A 22,085-nucleotide genomic window follows, 5' to 3' on the forward strand; every position below is an offset into this window, starting at 1 on the left:
TCATTGGAATATTCTTTAGATTAATCCAAACAAACACAAGATGTTGTATTTTTAGAATTTTAGCCTACTGGGGGAAATGGAGGATTGCCTCCCTGCAACTTTTTCTGCACCTGTATTCAGGACCAGTGCTGCAGTATAACAGTTTCACTGCTGATGAAACTCTATGGACAGAAGCAGTGAAAATGAACAAGTTCTTATAGAGGTCTCTGCTGTTGCTGCCTCTAATTTAGAATGTTTTCCTGACCAACCTGCTAGTGTTAAAAGACCACAGCTTTATTATGTACCACAGTCCCGTATATTAGCTCAAACTTGGTTAAATTGTAGAGAATAAAAAAATACCCCACTCCCACACCTGCAGTTGATTGCGTTTGAGAGACTGCATGTCTATGAAGACTTTCAGACTAATGTACTGAAAGAAAGAAAATGTGATATTTGGCTTATTTTAGTGCTAAGGAAGTTCTGTCCTAACCATCTTTAGTATGGGTCCATAAGCATCTGAAGGGATGTTTTCACTGGAGATAGTATGTGACCAGAATGCAACAGTGATTTCTTCTTTTAGCATTCCATTGGTAGTGTATGCAGAAGTCATTGTGCTTAAAAGTTTTCATTTCCTTTGATGGTATGGGAGATTGGACTTAAAAGACTGCATTATGTAAACAGATTTTATTTTGACTTCCCCATAGCATTGTTAGTTGTGTGTTTGGTACAATACCTGCAAAAAATTAAAGCAATTTTCAGTGTCACTTCTTCAAAAACAAAGCCTGATTTGGTTTGTACAGGCACTCAAACCTTCCCTTAGGGTCTATATAGGTTAGAATAGATGTTAGAGAGGTTTCCCTTCAGTTTTCTGCTTCAAACTCTGGATAATAGTGATGATGGCGACATAGAAATGTGTTTTGTGAAGCAGGTGGTGTATCGAACTCCACATTTCCTTCTCCTATCTTTTACTAACTATCAGGGGTTTTTTTTTTGGTTACTCTTATAAGTTGATCTAGGAAAAAGTATTTAAAAGCAAGCCATATCAATGCAGTGTATTGGCCACCAGTAGCTACTCAGGGTTTTGTTGTGAGTTAGTATCTCTGGAAGTAATGATTCTCCTCTTCTGCTTGTCTAATATGGAGTGAAGGTAGGAAATGGGATGACTACAGTATAGAAGAGTATAAAAAAAAAATCAAATCAAACACCTGTTACTTGTGTTTAAATGGGCAGTGCTGGCATGTGTACGTTAGACATAATGGGAATTGTGGTCTGCATGCAATTTTTGTACTGATTTAACTATTTCAGTTAAGGATATGATTTTTCCACCTAAATAGTTAAATTGGTTACCCCCATGCCAGTGTGGATCTAGCTATATTGGCGTAAAGGTGTGTCTTAGTGGTATAGCCTATTCTCCTCCTGTGATCGGAATAAGCAAAGTACTGTAAGCAGCTTTATACTGATATAACTGCATCCACACTAGGCAGTTGTATCACTTTTTGCCAGTATATTTAAAGGAGTCCAATTTTTCTTTGTAGACAAGTCTCAGATTCTTATGTGCATGTTATCTTAACCAGGAAAAAGCTGCTAATGCTAAAAGACTAATCCTGGGAATGATATTATTTTCCTACACAGAGTTAATTCTGAAATACTGTATAATTTAAGACTTTAAGCTTTTGAATGCTTTAAAGATTGATATGTCACTTCAACAACTCATGCTTCATGGAGCATTTTTGTTGACAATAACATAAATGAATGGTAATCTATATTTCCAAAACTATTTCAGTGCACTCTCACTCTCTATTCTGTGAGTGCATTGCTGTGTATGTGAACATCTACCAAGAATGTGTTAGCAATGATATTTAGTTCCATATGTGTCCCGCTTAAAAAGTTGAATGAAAACAGCTTAACTTGCCAAGTCCCATGTTCAGGGCTGTCTTTCCCCTACAGTAATTTGACATACCTAACAATTATGGTCTTGGCAGGTAAGTAAAGGAGAATGTTATTTTTAACATTTGTTTCTAAATGTATTTGTTTCAGGCTAATATAGGATTTATCAATGCTGTCAGAACATAAGAGCTTAATTTTTTATATGCCCCCCCACATACTTTTTTAAAGGACATTTTTCAACTTGAAATCTAGTCAGTTCTCAGACAAGCAAGCCAACAACAACAACAAATAATTAAAAGCAGTTTGACACCTGGCCAATTGGCCAATTTTTGTGGGTTTAAAGTCACACTTTCTCTTTTGTAATCAGTACGGGTCTCCCTTTTTGCTGTGAAAAAGGCCCTTGTGAAAAGGGGAAACTGACAGTTTGACAATATATATGTGTATTTCTTTGTTTACTTTTAATATAAAGGAAAACTGACTGGAGAAATAACTTTTTTTCCTGATCTTTCAGTTTTAGTAATGTTACTTGTAATGATACAGTAGGCTTAAGAAAATGCTGATAAAAATAATGACTTTTTGATCTGAGGTGAACACTGTTTATAATGAAGAACTGGTAATAAATAAGATCCTGTGAAGGAGGTAATATAGTCACTCATTTGGATCATATGCTGGCATCTTAAATAAAAATTAATGATGAAACTCTAGTATCTGGTAATCTAATTATTTCGTACCAAACTGTACATGACCACTGTGTAACCACTTTTGACTATCATATATATTTTGGTTGACCTATGGGATAAATGTCTTGCTAAACATTGATGGTAAAAGAAAATAAATGGCTTATGTTCACTAATTAGTTTATAATTTGGTGTATAATGATCCTAATCCCTTTCTCTCTTCCTCCTGTATTAAACAATTATTTTCTCTTATTCCTCTTTTATGAAGTAGGATATACAACTATCCCTTTTCATCTAAAAGAACTTCCTGCTCAGTCAGCATCTAAAATGAGGGCTCTATTCATCACAATTCACTATGTACATTGTATAACTTTTCATATAGATTTTCTTTTATAATTTAAAAAGGTTATAAAAAGCCTATTAAAATGACTGGGTCAGGTACAACTTTAAAAAAAAAATGGCAGATTCCTATGCTTTGTTGGGTCTTGTTTTTGCTTTTCATTTATTAGGAAGCTGACTAAAACTGGAAAGCATCATTTATGTGAAATATAAGCTTCCGTTTGGCTTGCTGCATCCTAGAATTGTCCATCCAGAAAAAATAAGACTCCTGCAGGCTGTCTGTTTTTTCAGACAGTTATGCTAGTCACGCACAGAATTTGAGTTATCGTAGAAAGAAGGGGTTTGGAAAAGGGGTGAAGGGCAAATTACATTTATGTTCATTAAAGATGTTGAACTGATAGGCCTTGAGGTTAAAACCACTTAGTTTCAGTGTAGTATATGAGATGACAGGGTGAGTTTCCTCCAGTACCCTGCAAATCATATCCTGGAAGAGATGCCTCCTAGTGATGTAGGTTATTTATATTCCAGCAGTGCCCACCTTGCAGTGTGTGCTGTGTATGCATACCTGGCGGTCTGAGAGGACAATAAGCAAGTGAAGGGTAATTGAGAGGGATAAACCATACAGTCAAAATATATACCTATTTTTATAAATTGCTCACTGCTCGCCGGAAGCTGATCACACATCTCTGTGTGTCTGGGGGGTGGTCTCCACGCACCACCCTCCCCCTCCCTGCAGGCAGTCCCCGCAGCTCCTATTGTCCACAGCTCCCCGTTCCTGGCCAACGGGAGTGGTGCCTACAGGCAGGAGCAGTGCACTGCCTCTCCTCCCCCCCTCACTCCCACGCGGGAACATGTCGGCCACTTCCAGGAGCCTGCCTTAGCCCTGCAGCACTGCTGGACTTTTAGTGGCCAGAGACTGCGATCTACTGGCAGAGGCTCCACGATCAACCAGTCGATCGTGACCTACCAGTTGGTGACCACTGGGCTAGACTGAAGGGCAGTGAGCAATTTATAAAAATCAGCACCCCATGCCCCCGCCTGCACTCCCTGCCTCAGCCTTGAGCCTCCTCCCAGAGCCTGCACCCCAAGACCTCTCGTGCACCCCAGCCCTCTGCCCGATCCTGGAGTCCCCTCCTGCATCCAAACTGCCTCCTAGAGTTTGCACCCCAACCCCTGCCCCAGGCTCAGCCCAGAGCCCCCTCCTGCACTCAGAATCTCTCAGCCCTAGCCCAGAGCCCACGCCCCAGCCCGATGAAAGTGAGTGAGGGTGGGGGACAGTGAGTGGGGCCTTGGGAAAGGGGTGGGGTAGATCCTGGGTTGCACTTAAATTTAAAAAGTGATCTTGTGCGTAAAAAGGTTGGAAACCACTGGTTTAGCCGTTGTCAGCTACTAACAAAAGTGGGTCTGGAGGAGAGGCTGGTGGCCTTTGGAGATCAGCTGAAATAGGGTGCCCCTGGTGTAATGGGAAGGTGTGAAAATGGTTGAGATAGATGGGGAGACTGGGTGAGAGAGGGTTGTGGCTGGTATTATTGGTAGGGGAGGCTGGGGTGAGGTGAGAGGAGACAAGTTGGTAACTTAGGCTATGGCTACACTTGCACTTCAAAGCGCTGCCGTGGCAGCGCTTTGAAGCGCTAAGTGTAGTCAAAGCGCCAGCGCTGGGAGAGAGCTCTCCCAGCGCTGTCCGTACTCCACCTCCCTGTGGGGAATAATGTACAGCGCTGGGGCTTTGACCACACTGTCTCTTTGCAGCGCCGCAATTTGCAGCGCTGGAGAGGGTGTGTTTTCACACCCTGCTGCAGCGCTGCAAATTTGCAAGTGTAGCCAAGGCCTAAGAAGGAATAGAATTGTGTAGGACTTCAAAGGCGAGGACAAAATCCCTCTCAGTTCCCATGGCCACTTAGTCTTTTGGCTTCTTTGATGAGGCGTAGCACTTTCAGATAGGCAACCCACTTGGACACTTCAGTTAGTGCAGAATGCAACTGCTTATTTGCTGGTGCCTTTTCATTATATGTGTTCATGCACTAGAAAAGCTTCCATTTTGTTTCTGCATGGTGTTGTGCCCTATAAAGAGGTCAGTGATTTAGGGTCTTTGTAGTGTATTCCTCTTCTCTCCATGCTGTCTCCATTGATAGTTGAGATCAATTAAGGGTATGTCTACACTGCCCACATTACAGTGTGGTTGCAGCAGCATGGCCACGCCAGCGCCGTGACGTGGGCAGTGTAGACACTCTATTGCCAGGAGAGAGCTCTCCTGACGATTTTAAAACAAAACAAAACAAACAAACAAACAAAAAAAAACCCCACCACCCTGAACGAGCAGTGGTAGCTTTTCAGTGCTAAAACTTTTGTTGCTTGGGGTGGGAGTGGGGGTTTTCCACACCCCTGAACGACTAAAGTTTTAGCGCTGAAAGTGGCAGTGTAGACAGTGTAGGATGGTTGAATTAACAGACCTTGAACTGGAACATCCAGATATTGATGACATGTATTCTCAGTGGAAACCTTTCTACTCTGGAAATTACTGTTGTCCTGTCGTTCCCTACTGTGACAAAGTCAGAGTTTGGTGTTGGGATGTTTACGAGGGTATCTCAAGTTTAGGGGAGTTCAAAATTCAAGTTCAAATTGTTTTGGCTGGTGGCTTTAGTAAAGGCACCTAGACTTTGATCAACAGATTCATTATATAACTGGAATACAGACATTCAAGAAAGACACTAATTGGGATGCTCACAGCTGTCCTTAGGGAAATAGTCTTTGGCCACTAGTTCATTTCACATCAACTGCTGAGCAACTGTTGAAAGGTAATGAAATTTGGTGTCTGCCAACCTAGGCTGGATTTGAATCTGTGACCTTGGGGTGAAAAATTCCACATCCCACTAGCAGTCCCCTGAGCCATCCAGTTTTCCAAACAGTTGATGTCTTTTTTCTTCAGTAAATCCTGGACTGAACTTTTTAGTCCAGAGTTACATATCATAAAGTAGGATGAATCTGTGCTCCGTTGTGATCTGGCTATTCCTATATTGAGGCTGTCTAAAAATTAAATTTTATTTCTGAAACACATGTTTTATTCTGATCAATTCAAAAAGAGAAGCTTTGAAAAGAAAGCTGAGCAGCTTTCACTGGAATCTAGGCTTCAAAGCTCTTCCCTGTGATTTAAGTAGTCACTTGCCATTTTTATATGTTTATCTCATTTGTCCCCCTCCCGCATCTTGGATATTTATCAACATCTTGAATTTGTTTTCAGTACCACAGGCAAAATTTTCTGTATCCATTTTAAAATAGATTAGTAGCTGGAAGATAATTAGTAATGTTACTTTGCAAAATAAAACTGCAAGGTGAAGAAAACCTCTTTTGAGGTAGGAGGGCAGGTGGGTGGGTATGCAGGAGGTGAAAATGGAAATGAGATTCTCTGAAAGCTTTTAGGTTGCAGTGAGATTCCACTCCCTCCCCCAATCCTGACCTGAAACAAAAAGTGTAAGAAAGCATTTTTTCATACCTTAAGCATGTGAATAATTGAACTTGAATTTTGCAGAAGTAAAAATCGCTTGCTATTTTCTATAGCACTAATCTAAATTAAACAAGAAAGGTTATTTAGACAAAGGCCATGTCTACACTACCCGCCTGATCGGTGGGTAGTGATCTATCGGGGATCGATTTATCGCTCCTCATCTAGATGTGATAAATCGATTCCTGAATCGACGCCCGTACTCCACCTCTGCAGGAGGAGTAAGCGGAGTCGACGGGGGAGCCGTGGTGGTTCACTTGCCGCCGTGAGGACAGCCAGGTAAGTCGAACTAAGATACTTCGACTTCAGCTACGCATTTTAGATTGATTTCCCCCCCCCCCACCCCCAGTGTAGACCAGCCCAAACACCCTCTTCAGAGAGCCAGACAAAGAGTTTTATTGCAGAGGGCAGGTGAGAGCATGTGGAGGCCACAAATAGTGACTTAGTTTTAAGACAATTTCTAGCTTACATATGGATAAGTAGGCTACATTGCCCCAGTTAAAAAGCAATTTTTCAGTTCCTCAGTGTAGAGTTTTTGATCCCTTTCACTACTTGGAGTACATTACAAAATGAGAACAACGTATTAATAGCAAAAATAACCAAATGGTAGTTATTAATTCAAATTGGAGAGAAGGAAGAACAAAGTTTAAAACCACAGATCTTCTTGATTTGAAAATGTTTTTATTGCTTTAACTCCATATCCAGAAGGGCAGATGGTACATTTTGCCTAATTGCAGTTTTCATATGGAACTTTATTATAAACATGAGGCAGCATTTTCAGCTTTAATATAAACTCTCCTTTAAGAGTTTTCCTGAATATGGTATTGATGATCAAAACTGAGCACAGTTCAGTCATCTGTGGTGGGAAATCCAGGGCCTAATTCTCCACTGGTTGCACCTTGCGTAATCACTTACACTGTGCTAAGTGGGTATAAAATGCTGTCAAATGAGAATGGTAGCATTATATACCCACTTTGCACAGGTAGAAATAAGTGTTCTCACACACAGCAGTGTGTAATTGGGCCCTGGCTAGACTCTCCATTTGCTGTTTGTTAATCTCCTTTAATGACAGATGCAGAGCTGTTGCTTGCTTTAGGACTAAGAAAGGCAACTAATTTGATGTCCATCCTAGTAGTGTAGTTTCAGCAGAGAAAAGGAGGTAGTTGAGAGGTTTTCAGCTGGAGAAAAATGGGTGGTTTTCTGGGGTCTGACTGTCAGGCTGCCTTGAGTGGCTCATGACAGTTGGAAAACCGTTCCCAGAGAGTAGTTATCAGTGAGTTCACAGTCAGGCTGGAAGGGCATAATGAGTGGGGTCCCACAAGGATTGTTCCTGGGTCCGGTTCTTTTCAATATCTTCATACATGATTTAGATAATGTCAGAGAGCGCACACACACACACAGTTTGCAGATGATACCAAGCTGGGAGGGGTTGTAAGTGCTTTGGAGGATAGGATTAAAATACAAAATGATCTGGGCAAACTGGAGAAATGGTCTGAAGTAAATTGGATGAAATTCAATAAGGACAAATGCAAAGTAGTTCTTCCTAAGTGGAGTAATCAATTGCACACATACAAAATGGGAAGTGACTGCCTATGAAGGAGAACTGCAGAAACGGACCTGGGGGTCGTAGTGGATCACAAGCTAAATATAAGTCAACAGTGTAACAATCTGGTAAAAAAAGCAAACATCGTGCTGGGATGTATTAGCAGGAGTGTTGTAAGCATGACACGAAAAGTAATTCTTCCACTCTACTCCATGATAAGGCTTCAGTTGGAATATTGTGTCCAGTTCTGGGTGCCACATTCCAGGAAAGAGGTAGATTAATGGAGAAAGCCCAGAGAAGAGTAATCATACCAGAAATGATTGAATGTCTAGAAAACATAATCTGTGAGGGAAGATTGGAAAAAAATGGGTTTGTTGAGTCTAGAGAAGAGAAGACTGAGAGGGGACATACCTTTTCAAGTACATAAAAGGTTGCTACAAGGAGGAGGGAGAAAAATTGTTTTTCTTAACCTCTGAGGATCGGACAAGAAGCAGTGGGTTTAGGCAAGGGTGGTTTAGTTTGGACATTAGGAAAAACTTTGTAACTGTCAGGGTGCTTAAGCACTGGAATAAATTGCATAAGGGGAGGTTGTGGAATCTGTCATTGGAAGTTTTAAAGAGCAGGTTAGACAAACACCTGTCAGGGATGGTCTAGATCAGTGGTTCTCAAACTGTGGTTTGGAACCCCAGTTTAATGGGGTTGCCACGGCCAGCATTAGACTACCTCGGATCCGTGGCTGAAGCCTGAGTGCTTTAGCCTAGGGCTCAAGCTCTGCCCCCACCCAAGGTCACGCAGTAATTTTTGTTGTCAGAAGGGGGCCATGGTGCAACAAAGATGGAGAGCCCCTGGAAGATGGTACTTAGTCCTGCCATGAGTGCAGGGGTCTGGACAAGTAGACCTCTTGAGGTCCCTTCCAGTCCTATGATTCTGTAATGGAGAGTGCCAACCTTCGGGCAGACTGTCAAAAGCCGGGCAGACATCCCAAACTGGTGCTATGTTCTCTAATTAGATTTCACCAATCCAGTAATAAATGTGAACTCCTAGACCACAGTAACAGTTTTACCATGGAGTCAGTCTATGGCTCCTTGGGATCTGCAGTATCTCTTGCTACCCAGACAAGATGGACTTGGTGATAAATGGTCCCTTGCACCAAAAATCACAAAATATTCAGGGTGCATCCAGTCTCAAGAGACCAGTCACTTACCCAAGATCAATTTGTACCTTAGGTCTCACACCAAAGACAATGCTTGTAGCTAATCCTGTAATAAACTAACTATAGATTTGGTAAGGGAGGGGAGTAAAAGTAGGCAACATATATGCACAAATGAGTTCAGTCTATGGTTCGAAAAGGTTACAGAGATTTAATGATCTGTCAGTAGTGAATGTCTTTTCATTGCTTAACCCGGGGTCTTCCCTGGGGATCTCTGCTTTTTGTTTCTTAGCTCCCTCCTGTGAGATACTCCAAACAGCAAAAAGATGTAAAGGTCTTCATGTTAGCTGTTTTTATTTCCCTCTTCCAGCATTCAGCCTAATGGGATGAGGCCTTTTGCATGTACTTGCCCATGGGCGTATAGGTCTGTCAAAGCTTTTGTCCTATAATGGCCTATTTAATTTTTGATAGTCCTCTTGGAAGTGCAGGGGGAGTTCACAAGTTCAGAGCAGGCATTTTTACAATTATAAAACAAGCTTATATTTTTCCTTCTATGGAACACAGACATTACAAGTGAGATTGATGCATGCAGCAATTCACAAGCATTTCATAGAGTCTAAACACTAAATACATTCTTATAAGACAGATGATTCTTTTGAACTTAACCAAACCAGGTCACCTGTATGTTAGTTTCCAGCTCTGAGTTTGTCAGTTCTTAACTAAGCCTATGGCCTTGGCCAGAGCAGGCATTTAGCTTACCAGTGTCACAATGACACTCTCTTGGTTACTCAATTATGATTAAATCTGCTTTGGGGCTTGAAGTGCCCATACCCGTTCCTGATCTGTGGTAGCCCTTGCTACCTCTTCCCATGGTACACACTGGAATAGCCCCATCCAAGACTAACCTGTGCTTGTGCAAATATGCCTCTACCTAGAGTGACAGATGAACATAGGAATGGCCGCACTGGGTCAGACTAATGGTCCATCTAGCCCAGTATCTTGTCTTCTAATGTTGGCCAAATGCTCACTACAAATACTGTTTTGTGTTCTGGGATTTGGTCAGAGCGGTGGTGACGACATACTGTGGCCTAGTAGTGTAGACAGAACTGACTTCTAAACTTATCAGAAACTGGAGCATGCCCTTGGGTCTTCTATCTCTCTCATGAAGATACTCCCTTCACCCACAGTCAATTGTGTGGATGATTTTTGTGGAAAGACTGCTTCTCGTTTTTTCTACCTCAGAATTCTGCCTTAGGCAGTGTTCTATGTATAGGCCTATGATATCTTTAATGCTGGTCAGTGAGTGCTAGTGAGAGGACCTAATCCTGCCAGACATCAGGACACACTGAGAAAACCCATAAGAAAAGATACTTTTCATAAATCTGGGCTATGTGCTGAAATATTTTTAGCATTATCTAATTTTATCTTTAGGCTGTTTTAAATGTTTTCCTTCACAGCCCTCTTCTCCCTCTGCATCTTGATATTGTTTGTAATTACAATTTAGAAACATGAAAGAATGTCTGTTTTTATTTAAAAAATGCAAAGGAAGTTGGTGAATAATCACGTTTCAGTGGCACATTTGCTGTATAGCTTATAAAAGCTCTTTTGGCACTCTTCAACAAAAATGAAGTAAATATAGTTTATAAAACAGATTACAATGATAATTCCGTTGCCCAAAGAATTCCTGGTCAGAAGTCAGGCTAGGAATATACTTTTTTTGTTAGAAACTTAACTAATCAGAACAGGTGCCACCAGGAAGCCATGCATTATAGTCCAAAATAACCCTTATCTGAAAAGGAATGGAATTATATATCACCTGTCAAAATGATCCATACAAATGGAGAAAGAAAGTTTGGGGAAGAAAATCTAATGATGGAAAATGTTAGCGATTGACTGTTCTGTTTATTAAAATATAATGTGCAAGAAAGCTTAAAGGTACTATTAAGTATTGTTTCTTAAAAATGTCCTATAATACCGTGAAAAAACATTTCCCCCCGTTCTGTCCTTTAACATTTAGTGAATGTTCTTTTCTTTTCCCATTTTTTTTAAATGGGGCCTGAGTTATCATAGCTGTTACTGTCCAAGTCAAATTCAAAGGATTCTTTTATGGCAGAGCAACTTTATTTTGTGCACCTGCATTATTGATGATGTCCACACATTCGCAGGGTAGCCTTGTTTTTGTAGGTCTTACCATTGCATCACATTTAAAATATTTATCTAGTAGAGTCTTTTCTTGCGTTAAAATTTGGAATATCAAGATGTAATAACATTTTGTGTATAAAAACTGACACTATCTCTTTTACACAGGTGGTGAGATTAATATGTTGGCATTTTTCATCCTTTTCTCATTCACCCTTCATTTACTTCGTTGAACAATTCCAAATATGTGTTTTTTTTTAACAATGCTATTTGTCTACTAGGAACATTGTTTTGTTTGCTACTTCAGCATTAAAGGGAAAAGTGCTATTTGCAGAAAATAATGAAAAGAGTAAGGAAAGCAACTCTTAAGAATTTTCTCTTTTTTGAGTATTTTTAACTATATAAAAAATGAAAAACAAATTGATAATTTGTCCCTTTTTTATGGAACAGAGAACATAGCAAGCAGTGAGCCGATTTACTGTCATCACTGTTTCATTTTGTAATGTACATGAATAATACATTTCAGGGCATTTTTGTTTTGCAGCCGATGTGGCGCTAAAGGATTTTTATTATTTAGATGTTCTTGGATTTGTCTCTGGCATGTGATAAAACACTGCATTTCAGCCATAATTTGATCAGATTACCTGTGCGGGTATTGTTAAGTGGTCCTGTATTGTACTAAAAGACTTTTAACCGTGATCTCTGTTCACCACCTAAATTCTTTTCAGTGTGTACTTCCATATGACTGAGTTGATACAAAAAAGTGGACTGACCTTGTGAAATTAGTAAGGTTTTGACATACCAGAATTAAATTAAAACAATTGTTTGTTAAATAATATTTGGTCATAAAATAACAAAAATAACCAATTTTTACCAATTTTCTAGCATATCTGTAATTCATTTGGCTTGTCTCGATATGATGTAGTGTTATAAACTGAAGAGGAATCTTAAATATTGCAGGTATACATTATTAGTGAGAGAAACAAACCTTTGGAGACTATGCACTGAAACCTGTAATAAAAGGAGATTATGATTAAGGGTGGCAGGTATTTTTATCCCGCTCAACTAAATTTAATAGGGCAGCTTCTGTGCAGGTGAGATTTCAATGGTCTCATGTTCCATTTTCCCACTATAGGGATATTGTTTAGAAAGGGCTCTTGAGCAAGTATAGAGTCTTCTTGGAACTATCCAGATGAAGTATAATTCCAATTTAGTGTCTAGTGTGCATCCTCTTCTGGGTGACTACATTGTGTGTACCCTCTGAGGGATGGACTCTGACCTAGCCGGTCTCTTCCATCTCGATGATCCTATAAGAGCCTTGTAACTGTACTGGCACAGAAAAATCTCTCCCTATAACAAGCAATCAGGACTGTTACACAGTTTACTAGAATTGGGGAGATAATTCACAAGACTCTTCTCTCCCTTCTCCTAGGATAAAATAACAAAACTACTTGGTTTTGAGGTTTTAGGTAAAAATTAATAATTATCATAAGAGTTTTGTCTTCAGAATTGCCCCCCTCATTCTGTAATCCTAGTATGCCTCTACTAAACAGATAAAACTGGCTTGAGATAGTTTCTTTTGGAGCTTTGGTACTAAATAGATTACATACAAAATCAAACCCACAACCTTATCTTGTTTATCATGCTGGCCTTAGATTTGCATCGAAATGTGAGATTATATCCTATAGGAGGGAAAACAGCAGCCAGAGTAATAGTTCATGAAAGTCACATGATCCCTAGACAACTGGTATTGATCCTTTGCTTGGTTCCAGGCCTACAAGGCACAGGGCACCGTTCATTCTCATGAGTTTGAATGGAAGTTCAGAATGCCCAGCATTTGGGAAGTAGTGTGCAGTTTGCAGGATTGGGCCCTGAGTTGCTGCCTGATGAAGGAAAGAGTCAACACAATTGATTAGAAGTGGGTGAAGTAAGCTCATGTGAATGTCTTGGGTCTCTACAAGCCTGGCTAATTATATCTGGGCTCCGGTTTTCAACTGTTTCTAAATATCCACAGACTAAACTTGTGCAAAAATCATATTTGGGTAAACAAATGAGCAATTTGTGTATAGCTCTGATAGCTGAGCCCTAATGGCTTCTGTATTTGGGTAGGAAAATTTTGCTGTTGGAAATTTTAGACTCACCTGAAAAAAAAATTGAGAAACCTTTTAAATAAGTTTACTATGTTCCTGTTTTGTTTTGTTTTTTGGTACCAGACGTCAGTGGTATCTTATCTTCTACCAGCCTCTCTTCTTTGTCCAATAAAAGAATTATTCCTTGTAGTCTCCACATATAAAATGTTCAACACATTTAAGGAGGTTTACTTACATTACACTAGCAAAGAATCCTGTGGCACCTAACAGACGTTTTGCAGCATGAGCTTTCGTGGGTGAATACCCACTTCGTCGGATGCAAGTCATGAAAGCTCATGCTGCAAAACGTCTGTTAGCCTATAAGGTGCCACAGGATTCTTTGCTGCTTTTACAGACCCAGACTAACACGGCTACCCCTCTGATACTTTACATTACACTGTTAGGAACCTGATTTCAAGCTCTAGAAGTTATTTTGCTTAAAACAGGACATTTCTTATCTGTACTGAATTGTTTCCAAAATGACTAAACTAGAAAAATCTGTGTATTATTATTACCAATTAAGAAGAATGAATGCATCTCAGACATGCTTGTATTCATTTCTGTTGTTTCTGGACTATTTTGCAATGGAGTAGGTTAGTAAACAAAACATTCAATTTATCCATCTCAGAGTTGGTTTCTAGTCATGAATATCAATAGCAGAATAGTATAAAAATGTAAGATTAATAATGAAACCTGTTTTACTTAAACATCTAAAATTTGTTTTAAAGTAACATTATCACCAAACCAAATCTGCTTTCACATTAGTGGGATATGTACCTGAGGGCAGAATTTTGGCTATTTGTGTATTCAGTTTTGACACAGTGTATGATTGGAACCTGCAAGTTGAAGCAAATCCTCAGAGGGTATAATACATGAATACACTTAAAATGATATGTTATTGAATAGGTGGGGTTGATGAAACATCCAGAAGTTATTTGGTTTTGTGTTCAATTTTTAAAGTAGATACAAAAGGTTAAATGTGAGATGATCCTCTTTTTATGTTACATTTATAGAATCATTCTATTTTTTGCTTTTTGAGTCCAAATTTGCCATGCACTGAATCTTTCAGGCAAACTATCTTTCATGAGATCTAGTACCTAGTTTTGAAGGAAAAAAAGCCAACAATTCTTGCAAACTCACTAGTTTTAATTTAGCCAAAGTAATGGGTGGATCTTTTGCTAAAGTGATTGCTGAATGTAGGGATGCATAAGTTGAATCTGCCCAATAGAAAAGCGTGGTTTATGCCTGAAGAGTTTAGGTTTAGATACCCATTTAATAAATGGTTCAACTAGTTTTGAATCCATAGAACGTACAAGCCTTGATTATGGCAATGGAAGTACATTGGGAGTCTCTTATCATACTAAGGATGAAATCCTGCCAAAAGTAGACATTGCAGTTTAAATGTAGTCCATTTGCATTTGGACTCTGTTCAGAGAAAGGAGATCCTGCCATCTTTTCTTAGCTGATCCCTCTTTATATTCTTGCAGGTGCATAGCATTGAATGGACTTTTCTGAGAGCACTTTTTTCCTTTGTGGAAATTCAAAAAAGAATATAAAGGTGATAACCCCTAGTTACGCATTCTTCAATGTTCTTAACTTAAGCATATTTGTGAGCTCTTAAAATACTATCAGCCACTACATTGTTGCACTCATCTCTGGTGCAGCCTCATATTAGTAATACAGAAGACAATGCCATCGTATTTTAGCTTTTAATTGCATCCATTCCCCCCATTTACCAGTTGTTTATTTTACCAAAATGTTAATAAGAGGGGGGGAAACTATTTTTAACAATTAAATATTGTGCTAATTACTTTCATCTATTAAAAATTGTCACTGGAAACTGCAGGACATGTGTATAGTTGATAGAATTTGGGCAATGTATTATAAATAATACAGAATAATTAAAGCAGAAGGGAGTGCTGTCTAATTGTTAGAGCAAGGATTCTGGACTCCTGTTTTTTTTCCGTAGTTGTGCCACTCACTATTTGACCTTGGACAATCACAGGTAAATCTGTCTATAAATTATCCCTCTGTAAACCTAACTATTATTATGAGGCTTAATTGTTTGTAAAGCACATCTAGGACCTCATATACGGAGTGATAAACGTATTTTTGTTAACACAGTACACCTCTACCCCGTTATAACGCCACCCGATATAACATGAATTCAGATATAACGCGGTAAAGAAGCACGCCGAGGGGGCGCGGCTGCGTGCTGCGGTGGATCAAATCAAGTTCGATATAATGCGGTTTCACCTATAACACGGTAAGATTTTTTTGGCTCCTGAGGATAGCATTATATCGAGGTAGAGGTGTATTGTTTTAATAAAGTACTCTTTGATACAGTGGTATACCAAATGTGATGTGATCATTGCTGTGGTAACCAAATAGTAGAAGAAACAGGCACAATTTACACAATTCAGTCCCAGGACTGTAATAACTTCACAATTTTCACATTTGCTTTCCTGCTTAATGAATAAATATCTTCCAAGCAGGAACTAGCAGCACCTCTTTATTGGCTGAATTCTTCGGTTTTTTAGAATGGTATATACCCTATAGTCTGTATGATGCATGTTGTGTGCAGCGTAAAACAGATTTTCCATAAGGAAATAACATGGGGAACTATATTCTAAACTGTTTTCTGTCTAAATGAGAGAGTTGCCTATTGCCAGACTAAAATAATATTCTGTTTGTTTTAAAGCAGGATAATGGCAGGTTAGAATTACTTTTTGATTTGCAATTCGGTTTGCATATCTCTTTTTCCTCTGTAAATCGCAGTATAGGCAAATAAGCCAAGATTCAAAGCAAAAAGTAAGCAACATCCTGTTCATGTGTTTCCTTTTTCTGTTAATCCTCTTAATGAATGCCCTATGAGGAATGGGTTCTAATCACTTACAGAGCACAGTAATGTAAAAGGGCAGTGCTCAAGTGGGAGGTGTTCAGCAATAGGGTTCATTAGGATACCAGCTGGTAAACAGCTGGCCTCCAGTAGGCTCATAAATGTGGCCATTAGCCATCTAGTTATATGCTTGTAACAGCCCAGCAAGGTTTGCCTGAAAAACGTGCCTTGTTAAAAAGTGTGATCCTGCTGAGAGAAGGCTCAGTAGGTTTTTCTTACTCGTTAAGGCAGGTGACTCATTTTCCCATTCTTGATAAAGGGAATTGGCAGTGGCTGTGTCTCTCTGGAGGGTGGGCATGGGGGAGAAGATTTCAGGTGGTTACTGAGCAGCCACTCCTGGTCAAATAGATTGAGCTAATCTTTAATCCAGCGAAGGAATGAGTTTGGATTTAGCGTGGTTTTTAAAGCTGGCTGGTAAAGGTATCTGCATAGAGTGCCCCTCTGAAAGATTTATACATGTTAGGTTTTTTTGTACTTGTCCTCTGTAGTGTGTGAATATAGTATGAATAAGCAATACTCTCACATTGTCAACATATGAAGCAACTGTTGCTGCTCTTTTTATGTTAACTGTGTGCAGGCACATGATTACTCTGATGTTTAAAAAGGCAATAAAGTTAAAATTGGGGATTTCTATAGCTGTAATGCATTACTGGAGGGGAGACTGAAAGATGTTTGCTATAATTAGATTCCCTTGAATTACAGGCTCAATCCAGCTACAGGAGGGTGAGTGGGAGGGAGGGTGATCAAAAATATTAGGAAAGGAGGGGAAACGTACACAGAACTTAGAAGAGAGAAAATGATCACTGGCATCTGTCGGGATATGGTGAAAGGTACCCATGTGCCAATCCATGGAACACAGGAATGGTGGTAAACACTGGTATTTATAGCAATGCTTTTGGATGCTTTTGGCTGCATTGTGGCTACGCAAGTGTAAAATCAGTATCAGCTTATACTCTATTATAAATGTATGTGTCATCTGTTCTTTATATTTCTCCTTTTCCAGGTTTGTCGTTGACAAGAAATACTATCTACCCTAAATATTACCCTGTACAAATAAGCAGTGTTTTTAAGAGCCTTGTATGGTGCCATCAATTGACAACCGTGATGAAATTGTGCTGTGTAGTTATGCAACACCCGTAAAATCCATGCATGATCTTGCATCAGAATTACACAGATATCTGTGAACTGACCCATTAAACATGACGAAATAGTAATTTGACCCTTTCTGTCTTAATTGCATTTCTTTTCGTTTGTTCTTTCATTCTTCAAAGAACATGTCCTCTTCTATTTTATCTTGTGCATTTATGTCTGGAAACATATGACCTTTTCAGTTTTTAAAGCTCAGCTGAGATGGGAATCTTGTGTGGGAGAAAATGTACAGGTATTGGTTCTGCTGCACTTAGTGTGGGCTATTAGCAGAAGTACTGTAGCTCTTGGTTTTTCAGTTTGCTTTGTAGCAGATGGTCTTTCTATTGTTCCACTAGGCTTCTGGGAGTCTGGCCCACTGTAGTGGGTGTGTACTGTAGCAAAAACAACTAAAAATAACAGAATTTCGTTTATTTAACGGATGCAATTTAATTTAGTAAACTGTACTGATTTAGCTGAAAAACTACCTTTCTCTCTGATTTTTTTTCCAATATGTTTAATGAAGATTGACACATTTAAGGCTTAATACCCACAATCTGGTATGCACTGAAGTTTCAGGGCTAAATCTTAATTCAAACAGATTAATTGTCAGGCCCACTCTTTGGGCATAATTGTAGCATATGTACTGGAGATTCATTTGAGATTATGAACTGTCCAGATGAGTGTTTTAAGAGGCATTCCTGCTGTCCCACATCAACCAGCTGGGCTTTGAGCTAAACTTCCCATGAAGACAGCAACATGTGTACACAATGTGTATATTGTACTGGTGCCTACTCTCACTCCTAAAGATGTGTCAGCATTTCCAGAATAACTCCCTGTTTTAAGAGCCTTGTTTTTAGTTACAAAAATTGGCTCTGGGTTGATGCTTGATGTACAGTCACAGCCATCCTATCTTTGGTTGTAAATCTTGTTAGATTGTGTAGAGACGACCCAATCTAATCTAGTTTATTTGATTGAGACACCTCCAAACAAGGGGGCAGAACTGGTGATTCAGTAGCTGACCCTCTTCCTACAGTTTAGTACTGACTCAGCACACCTGCATCTATGTGAAAGAAATTTGTAAAAGCTGCCATCTTTTCAAAGAGCTCTAAAACACTTTTAGCAGAGGAGGAGGCATTACCCTTGGTGTTCTGCCCAAATTCCAATTGGGAATTGCATTGTGCCTTCCTAAAATTCCTTAGTAGATTCAGATGGATTCAGTGTTTGTCACTTTCTGACCTAAACTTTCTCTGGTATGTATTAATTAAATTCTGTCATCTTTCATTCACTGCTCCCACTCTCCCTTGTTAGGTATATTTCTGTGGTGACTGTGCAAAGGGGATGCCTGTCTAGTGTGCAATTGGTTTGTCAAGTGTTTTGGAAGGGTGTCTCGAGATGAAAGGAATTGCATAAATTCCAGTATCTACATTTCATCAAATCTTCAGCTTTTGAATATGCTGAGGTAAGATATGAGTGAGTCCTCAAATTAAATATTTCTTTGGTTAATACTGAACTCATGCCAATGACTGGCGTGCCTCATTAATAAGATTTTTATTTGTTCTAGAGGAGTGTATTGATTCTCTAACAATTGTATATTGTATCTGAGTCTCAGGAACTTCAAACTATATAAAATAAAACTGAGGATTCCACTACTGCTGATTTACTGACATGAAGGACACCTTTTATATTTATCATATCAGTAGTTCATTAATTGACATCTCTCTTGCACATCAAATTAATCATTAGAAACTCACTGAATAGTGAGAATTTGTTTTAAAAAAAAATCATTAATATCCTAAAAAGCCTTGGCATTCTTTTGATACATTGCAGAGATCTTTCTATATGAGATATAACCCAGCAGAATGGATATGGAGACTATCTTGATGGAATTAATACAGTCAGCAGGGCAATTTAAGTGTGGCAATTTAGTTGAGTCTGTAATCTGTGGGTGACTTAAATGAGAAAGGATTAAGGCTGGTTTTTTGCTGTGACTTACTTAACCAACCTTCCAGCATTTAATTGTAGATCATTTTTTAAAATACCATAATGTGGTTTATAATGGTCTATCTGTTCTTACTTATATGAAGTCTTACATCTGGGAATTGCATCTGTCTGCTCATACTTGCTCAACAGTGTTTTGTTTTAAACTAGTATGGTTTTAGCACTGTTTGAAGTGGTCTTTAGGTGGGTATGGATTTCAGCAACAGCAGGCAGACTAGACAAACATGCGATATAATAAGTCGATCAAGGCTCTTCAAGTTTTAAAAATCTTTTTAGTTCAGAGTTGACACTGCTGGAAGCAGCTCCTCTGTAAGTCTCTGATAGGCAAGGCTGGTTTAGCAGAATGCAGCATCTGCAGGTAAGATCCATTCTGCCATACAATCAGTATGTTCACATTACCAAGTATCTTGTTGGGTGCTCCCATGTTGCAATATTGTTGCATGTGGAATTAGTTTTTTCTGGAGAAATGTTGCATAGGTTGCTTGAACCCTTGAATGGAGTTGAATGTGATTTTAAACCCTGGAACAAAGAATAGGGGAGCCTCTTTGACTGTAACTTTAATAGAGGAAAAGGTGATCTTGGATAACTGGGTCTGAGACCACTTAGGTTTTTAATGACTATAACCTATTCTCTGAACTGCACTGGGGAGCGATTGGGTAGCCAATTCAAGTCACAGTACATCGATATTCTGTGCTCACAAGCAGATTGCTCTCTGAGGTGAGTGAATCACTGTATTCTGCACTGGTGAAAGGTTGAGTCCCTTTCAGAGATAGCCCTAAGGAGAACACGTGGCAGTAATGTAGTCTGACAGTCACAAAGACACAAGATTTTGTGTAAGGCTCTGTGTGGTAGATTCAACCTTGACTATAGATGGGAAAAGGCACTGTGTGCCACCGCTAATACTTATGGTCACAGGATTAGCACCACACATTTAGGCAGTCTGTATCCTAGTTTCCCCATCTGCAAATTGTGATAATACTTAGCTATCATGAGGCTTAATTCATTCATGTTTGTAAATGCTTTGAGCTCCTTTTAACAGAAGACTGGTGTAGAAATATGACTGTATTGGAATACCGCTATATAGTTAATTCTTATCTCAGATGCATAGTGGTCATATTTGTGTACATTGTCCCAGAATCATCCACTACAAAAACATCACCGATTGACAGCAATCTCAAACAACATTAAGACTTTGCCATCGTGTTGTTAAAAGATATAAAGATAATGATGGATTGCTGCTGGAATACTGCTAAATCACACCAGTGCCAAATACAGAGATAAAGTAACTCCTTCTACTGAAGATTCTTATGGTTATATATCCCAGGATCTCATTAGCCTTTGTGGCCACATTGTCTCACTGTGAGCTCATGTTCAGCAGACGACAACCCCCAAATCTTTTCAGTCACAGCTTCCCAGGATAGAGTTCCCCACCCTGTGAGTATGGCCTGCGTTCTCTGTTTTAGATGTATACTTTTACGTTTATCTGTATTAAAACACAGTTTGCTTGTGCCCAATTACCAAGTGATCCAGATGTTCTGAATCTATGACTTGTCCTCTTTATTTGCTACTCCTGCAATTTTTGTCATATATGCAAACTTTGTCAGTGATGATTTTATGTTCTCTCCCAGGTCATTGATAAAAATGTTAAATATCTTAGGGCCAAGGACCCCACTAGAAATGTACCCTCTTGATTCTGATGCTTAGGTGCTTTCTTACACTTCTGAGTTAGAGGTAAGCATAGTGTTACCAACTCTTGGGGCATTATGTGCACAAATCCATAAGTGAACTGCAAGATTGTAGCTACTTGGCACAGCCTTGAAATGTACACTTTCTCTAAATTTTCAAGCCAGGGAGGGAGAAGCAGTATATTTGTTTAAAAAAAAATCTTCTTTCTCCAAATATAAGAAACATATTGCTACAGTTGTTAGCATTTTGACTTATTCTTAAGTTGCTATTTGACTTGTCTACAAAGTGAGCATGGTGGCAGATGAGAGTTGTCAGTAAATCTAGTTTTTGGGGTTGTCTGTTTTAAAAACAAAAATGGTAGAACTAGTTCTAGCATCATTAGTGTCACGTATAGCAAGAGTTCTCTTTACCCATTCCCCACCTCATGGAAAATCTCTTGGAACCATATGTTTCAGATCAGAGGATCCTTTACAAGTTAATTTAAAAGGAAAAAAAATCTTCATTTTTGGCAGGCTGTTTTAAAGATTTTATTTTTTGAGATAGCCTAGGTCTTGCTACACTTAATCTACAGCATGGGAATGCAAGTGTCCCGTAAATCAGTGAGAACAAAATTCCTTTCCTCCTGCCGTTACTGTATCAGGAGGAGGATGAAGCAGAAATTGTTAGGACCCCTATTTTTAAAGGAAACTAAAGCTGCTAGACCAGGTCAGCTATCCCATAATTGTTGCCTGGAGGAGACAAGAATATATATATATATATATATATATATATATATATATATATATATATATATATATATATATATATATATATATTTATATATATATATATATATTTTTTGAATATCAGGGTTGGAAGGGACCTCAGGAGGTCATCTAGTCCAACCCCCTGCTCAAAGCAGGACCAGTCCCCAGACAGATCTTTGCCCCAGATCCCTAAATGACCCCGTCAAGGATTGAACTCTCAACCCTGGGTTTAGTAGGCCAATCTCAAACCACTGAGCTATCCCTTTAAAACTGGTTGGTTGTTCCA

The 22,085-nt window shown here is 39.1% G+C and overlaps 1 protein-coding gene across 7 annotated transcripts in view; it reads left to right on the forward strand.

Moving 5' to 3' along the window:
- The window catches only part of CBLB (Cbl proto-oncogene B), a 218,035-nt gene that overhangs the window by 13,707 nt on the left and 182,243 nt on the right, over positions 1-22,085 (forward strand). Inside the window, exon 1 of one of the 7 annotated variants that reach the window (XM_039487064.1) lies at positions 17,003-17,118. The exons of 5 other annotated variants lie outside the window; for them this stretch is intronic. In XM_039487064.1, coding sequence (XP_039342998.1) covers positions 17,078-17,118 — 41 coding nt within the window. In that variant the 5' untranslated portion in view covers positions 17,003-17,077. Of the gene's footprint in view, positions 1-17,002; positions 17,119-18,524; positions 18,620-22,085 lie in introns of those variants that run through there. One more of the 7 variants, XM_039487067.1, reaches the window with a different exon arrangement.

Source organism: Mauremys reevesii, linkage group 1, assembly GCF_016161935.1.
Source record: "Mauremys reevesii isolate NIE-2019 linkage group 1, ASM1616193v1, whole genome shotgun sequence".
Lineage (NCBI taxonomy): Eukaryota > Metazoa > Chordata > Testudines > Geoemydidae > Mauremys > Mauremys reevesii.